The 6362-nt window shown below is 54.1% G+C and overlaps 1 protein-coding gene across 8 annotated transcripts in view; it reads right to left on the minus strand.

The window, feature by feature from the left end:
• Positions 1 to 252: 252 nt before the first annotated feature.
• The window catches only part of LOC121032326 (uncharacterized), a 17150-nt gene continuing 11040 nt past the window's right edge, over positions 253 to 6362 (minus strand). For 3 of the 8 annotated variants that reach the window (XM_040478303.1, XM_040478304.1, XM_040478302.1), the window contains 5 exons: positions 4893 to 5006; positions 4471 to 4626; positions 3913 to 4037; positions 3251 to 3342; positions 253 to 921 (listed from right to left, as the gene is read on the minus strand). In XM_040478303.1, the coding sequence (XP_040334237.1) occupies positions 3270 to 3342; positions 3913 to 4037; positions 4471 to 4626; positions 4893 to 5006 (468 nt within the window). In that variant the 3' untranslated portion in view covers positions 253 to 921; positions 3251 to 3269. Of the gene's footprint in view, positions 922 to 3250; positions 3343 to 3912; positions 4038 to 4470; positions 4707 to 4892; positions 5007 to 6362 lie in introns of those variants that run through there. The other 5 variants (XR_005791232.1, XR_005791235.1, XM_040478305.1 and 2 more) reach the window with 5 other exon arrangements.

Consider the following 6362-nt stretch of genomic DNA (forward strand, 5'->3'; position numbering starts at 1 on the left):
TCCCTGCTGACAGCATGGAGCCTGCTTGGGATTCTCTCTCTCCCTCTCTCTCTCTGCCCCTCCCCTGCTTGTGCGTGCTCTCTCTCTCTCAAAATAAATAAATAAAATTTAAAACAAGGAACTACAGACCCAAACTGCACATTTCTTTTACAATATATATAAAAATACTACCTATCTGAGCCCAGGGGATCCGCTAAACACAGTGTTTAAATTCCTATGCAAGGTCGAGGTCACAGACCACAAACACAGATGTACAGGAGCTACTCTTTAATTTTCCAGAAAGGAGAATGTGGACAAGGAGGACAAAAAAAAAGGAAAAAGAGAAATGACTGCTTCCAACTCTAGAGTTAACCAGAGGCCTGTCGGCTGCGATTTATTCACATAGCCCGGAGGCAGCGGTACCTGAACGTCCACCCAAGACATTTCCTGCGACTGCTCTTCTGACACCAGGTGGGGGGGTCTCCACACCAGGCAAGTGTCCAGGTGTGCAGACACAAGTTACTTCTGATAATACATCAGACAGCAGCTGGGGCTGCAGGAATCTTGAAGCTCTCCTCACTCAAACATCTGGGGTTCATGTCCATAGCCCTGGCTGGGTCCTCAGTAGAGTCGCTGGCTGGGACACCTGCACGTGGCCTCCCACAAGGCCTGGCCTACCTTATAGCTTGGTGGCTGGGTTCCAGGGTAAATGCCCCAGGCATTCCTTCTGATAGAAGAGTCCAGACTTCGGAAGGATTGGCTTCCTCCTGAATATCAGGCTGTCATTTATGAAGTGGCCACCGGGTGGGCACTGGGATCAGGGGCACCCAGATCCTTTGCCTTAGGTAGCTGCTGGAGTCACACAACTTCCACAGCCCGAGGTTCCCTGAAGCTACTGCTCACCTCCACCTCTGTTCAGGGCAGTCAGGGTTCTGCCAGACCCTGGGGGGACAAAGACAAATGTGGTTGGTCCTCTGCCATCAAGCCACTTGCCAATGAACAGACAAGACAGCTCTTGGCCAGAGGAAGACTGTGATGTGCATCTTGGGAAAGAAAATGAGCAACAGACTTGGCGGCCTGAAAGGAGAAGAATTTCGACAGATGGGAAGGACACTCCAGGTAGGTGGAACAGAACATACAAAGATGTAGAGACAGGGGCGCCTGGGTGGCGCAGTCGGTTAAGCGTCCGACTTCAGCCAGGTCACGATCTCGCGGTCCGTGAGTTCGAGCCCCGCGTCGGGCTCTGGGCTGGTGGCTCGGAGCCTGGAGCCTGTTTCCGATTCTGTGTCTCCCTCTCTCTCTGCCCCTCCCCCGTTCATGCTCTGTCTCTCTCTGTCCCAAAAATAAATAAAAACGTTGAAAAAAAATTTTTTTAATTAAAAAAAAAAATTTAAAAAAACAAAGATGTAGAGACAATCTGACCAAATATCAACAATTTCATGTGAGTCAACCAACAGCAGGCACATGGGCAGGAGAAGAGCCCAGTGCAGCTAGATCAGTGGTTCTCAAAATATATTCAGTGGAATCCCAGGGACCTGAGATCCTTCAGGTGACCTGTGAGGTCAAAACTTTTCATATGCCCCTTTCGCTGAGTGGACATTTAACACCAATGGCCCAAAAGCCATGGCGGATAAAGTTGCTAGAACCTTGGCCCACACCAAAGCAGTGGCACCAAACTCTACTAGTGTCCTTCACCACCATGTACCCACAGGAAAAAAAAAAATCCAGTTTCACTTTAAAAAGTGCTGATAAAAGAGTAAAAATACTTACTCTTGTTAAATCTCAATTTGTGATTTACACAAAATTTGTGATGCATAAATTTTTAAGATCCCACATGAAGAAATACACAGTTCATACCTGGCCCTTGTATTGCACAGTGAAAGACGATGGCCGCCCTGAGGAAAAGCACTTGTGCAATTGACATTTGAGTTACAAGCTGAACTAGCTACTTGTTTCATGGAACACCACTTTTACTTGAAAGAATGACCCATGGACAGACTGTTCAGTTGTTGATGGCATGTTCTTGGAAATGAATGATGTGAGCTGGCCACTTCAAGGCAAACAACTGATGGTGTTTGTTGCCAATGATAAAATTTTGAGCTCCCGAGCAAAAATTGGGATTTTGGAAAACTTGTGTCTTCCACTGTGAGCCTGGGATTCCCAACAGCTATAGACTTTCCTAATGAAACTGATAGCTATGTTAACAAAGGTGCTTTATGGACAAGGTCTGATAAAACATGCTGACATCTAGATCCACAGTGTGAACCTGTGTTTGCCAGGTGACAAACACTCTATGCTACAAAATCACATATGGGTAGAAGAGCCATTTCAAAGTGCAAAGTAGACCGAGGGGCTTTACTACAACAGAGCATGCAAATTTCATAAAATTCATCAAGCTGGTTTCAGAATGTACGTCCTAATCTTTAATAAACTACCACCTATCCAGGAAAGGTGTGATATCAAAGCAGACTGGCCATAATTTCCTAAAAGAGGCATTAAAATACCCTCTCTTTCCCCAATAGTAACTGGCCTATGAGAGGCTGGACCTTCCTTATATACTCCAGCCAAAACATGTCACAACACATTGAACACGGCAGCCAATAAATGAGGATCTACCTGTCTCCTAGTAAGCCAGACAAAGATTTTGCAAAAATATAAAACAATGACACCCATATTGTTAAGTTTGTTGTTATTATTGCAGAAAATACTTAATTTCTCCATTTAAAAATCATTATTTGCCATAATGTTAACATGTTATGGGTTTATTTTTTTAAATAAATTCATATACCTAAATTAGTGTTATTCTATATAAATGTTAATTTATTTTCAAATCTATATATTCACATATAAATAATATATTGTCATTTACTTTGTTTCTAGTGATTTAATAAATACTAATTTTCCATTTTGGTGAATTACTATTTTAACCAATATTGTAGATGAATTGCTAAATATTTATTGGCTTTAATTTCTAATATGGTAACTCTTAGATTTAACCACGTAAGCTACGGCACTTAAGTTCAGTGACTGTTCAGAGTAAAGGGGTCCTGAGATCAAGACGTTTGAGAACTGTGCTCGAGAGCACAAGGTGCGGGACCCAGGCTGGCCATGCCACATCTGCTACGGCAACTGGACCTTGATCCGGCTGTGCCCTTTGACCTGGTTCCCTCCACATCTCCAGAGCCACGGCCCTGGCCACCCTGCCCAGGGCTGGACCCTGCCCTATCGCCTCCCCTGGAGGGATGCTCTGGAGACTTGCACCCTCAGTCACCTGGTGCAGAGCTGGGGGATCAGCAGCAGCAGCAGGATCTTCCCTTGACCTCAACCTCCGGGTCCACAGAGCTGCATGGCTGGTCCTGCATGCTAGGGAGTGAGGAGAGAGCTTCTGTGCACCTGTGAGCCTCTGGGTCTGTGCACCTGTGACCACGGGGTCCGCGTACCCAGGAGTGCCCACCAATGAAGTCTAGAGCAGGATCTTCCAGGGCGGCTGGGACACTAGCACATTCCCCAAGTCTCCACCCGCCCTTCCCTCCGGGGACCCCTAGGCGACCTACCAGGGAGCCCTGGGAACTCTAGGAACGGGTCAGGATGGGAGCACTCTGAGGGTGGCAGGGAGACCAGCCTCCCTTAAGACCCCAGGCGAGTGATGGTCCTGCACTGCCTGCCGTGTTTTGCTGGGGACTCTGGGCAAGTCCTTGCCCAGACCCTTGCTCTCAGGCCTCAGTCTCCCTATCTGGGAATAGGGGTCAATGAGCTGTGAGACTCCAGCTTAGGGTTCTCAGTCTCTGGCAGCTACTGACCCTCCATACCCAGGGGCCCATGCTTTGGTGCGGCCTTGCCCCCACTGGGGCCCCTGGCAGCACCCCACCTCCGTAGGCTCACCCGTCCCCCTCTCTACCGACCCCCTCCCCAGCCCCTTATTCTCCTTCGTACCTCAGATAACCTGGGAATCTGTCCCTGAAGGAGGCCAGCCAATCATCCACAGTCTCCCTGCCCTTGTTCTCACTGAGCTGGAAGATCCCCAGGATGGGTTCCTCTGGGATGGCCAAGCCGGGACCCTGCCGGGAGCAGCTGGTACGTGAGCATGGGCCCTGTGTTCCCGGCTTCCTGTCTCTCCGGAGGACCCATTCCCCTTACCCACCTGCAGGCCCAGAGCCCAGGTCTACCCCTCAGGCCCCAGGGTGGGCGCTGCTGGTCAGAGCTGCCTGGTCCCGCCAAAGTTACCTCCTGAGCTCCCCACACCTGTCCTGGGAGGGCTTGCCTCCCCCCAGCTTGCGACATCCCAACCCTATCTCACAGTGTCGCCGTGGAAGCAGGCGGCCCCAGCCTTGTGTGTGGGATTCGAGGCCCAGCGCCAGCAGGTCTGAGTGTGGTTTGGGCGAGGACAGCACACCCGGCCCAGGCAGGGGGCCGGGAGAGACGAGAGCCGGAAAGGGAGGACGAAGCGACCCCCTCCCAGCACCTGGCCTACCCGAGGGGTCCACGGCTCACCCCGTGCTTCCTGAAGACGTTGTCCAACTTCCAGATGTCCGTCTCCACCTGAATCCTCAGGCTCCCCCACTTCCTGGGCGCCAGCATCCTGAGGTGGGTGGCCAGGGCCTGGACGTACTCCCCAAAGACCACCGTGTGCAAACTTTGCATGATGCTCTGCTCTCCACAAGACAAGATGGAGAGGCCCGACTGAAAGCTGTCCCAGGACACGGTCTGGCTGGCCTTAGCGGTGCACCCTCGGGGATGGGGGGGGAGGGGGGCGGGGAGGCGGATGCTACTCAAACTCCTCCAGCACGGGTCTGTGGAGGGCCTGTCCCCACCACCAGCCACATCGAACCCCTAACCGCCGGGTTCCAGGGGTGCCTGCTTCAGCTCCTCAGGGCGACCGCCAGCAAGTCAGTCCCCCCGAATCGGCCTCCTACCTCATACACGGGAGTGGAGTGCAGGCTGGGACAGCCCTCCAGGCCCTGCCACAGGGACTGCAGGGCATTGACCAGATCCCTCTCCTTCCTCCCGAAGCGGCCCCTCAGCAGATTCTGAGGACAGGAGGGTCGGATGTCATGGGGGCCCGCGGTGCCCAGGCCGGCCGTGCTCCCTCCCACCCTTGCCGGTCTCCTCCAGCCTCTGGGCCCCCGCCTCGCCCCACTGAGGGCACAGTCCTGGGCCAGAAGCTCACCCACTGTCTGTCCCAAAGCTCTGTCTACCCTCCTCCTGCCGATCTCTGAGAGCACCCCAGATTCAGACTGCAGCCCCTGACCCGAGCTCTTCCCTGGAGCCCTCCTGAGTCCCCCCCCCCCCGTCTCTCCCCTTTGTCCCCACAGGACTGGCCTGGCACCAGACCTCGATGATGCTTTCCCTCCAGATCAGACTCCCAAGACACGGGACTGGGGCCTGCTCAGTTCTCAGTGGACGCCACAGAGGATGGGCAGAGGGGCAAAGCCAGCCTCCTCGGTGTTACCAGGGTACCTGAGCAAGTCCCGTCCCCGCTACACCCCAGCCCTCCGGCGCCCCGTCTGCATGACGCAGCCTCATCGGCACCATCTGTAAAAGACGGTGCCAACGTCCAATCCATGAGGTCTGCCTGCCTGGAGCTCTGTGTGGAGAAAGACCCCGGGGCTCCAATCGGGCCAGAGCAGAACGGAATGCTGGGATTGGAGCCATGTCTGCCGCAGCCCAGGGAGAGGCAAGGACAGGCTGCTGGTCACCCTGGGAGGACCAGACCTCCCCAGGGCTTGCCAGGTGCTCAACTCTGCAGAAAATCCAATGGCAGTTGTCTCAGGAGCCGGTCCCCAGGGGGAAAATGAACCACTGGCTAGAACTGCAGGAGTGGAGACCGACCACCAGGCCCTCCCATCTTCCACCCAGGAGGCCCCCATGAGGACAGGGCCCCGAACCCCTAATCTGAATGGAAAATTCCCTCCTGTGCTCTCCACATCCTAGGAGGCCACCTCGCCCTCTCAGGGCTTCGGCTCCAGGGTCAGCCTCTGGGCATCCTCGGGGACCTCATCCTCTGGTGCGGCAGCCACAGCTCAGGGGGAGACAAAGCCGGGCAGGCACAGAGGCTCTGGGACACAGTGAAGGGACTTCACCTGCCTGGGAATGCAGCCGGTCAGAGCCGGGGTGGGGAGAGGGGAGCCAAGGTCAGGCCTCAGCTGGCCTGGCAGGAGAGCAATCACACAGGTGGGAAAAGGAAGAGGCAGGTCTGGCCAGAGGGGACAGAGGGAGGTACCCTCCATGAGGAGGGGCCAGGCCTCATAAAGTGGCAGGGAGGCTAAGCTAAGCCCACTCATCGGACAGGACCCCTACCTCAGGTCAGACAGGAAGCTGGCCCTGCCCCTCTGCTGCAGACAGAGAAGGCAAGCTGGGGAAGGCGGGGGGGGGGGGGGGGGGGG

This window comes from Herpailurus yagouaroundi, unplaced genomic scaffold, assembly GCF_014898765.1.
Source record: "Herpailurus yagouaroundi ecotype Mexico unplaced genomic scaffold, PumYag 141, whole genome shotgun sequence".
NCBI lineage: Eukaryota > Metazoa > Chordata > Mammalia > Carnivora > Felidae > Herpailurus > Herpailurus yagouaroundi.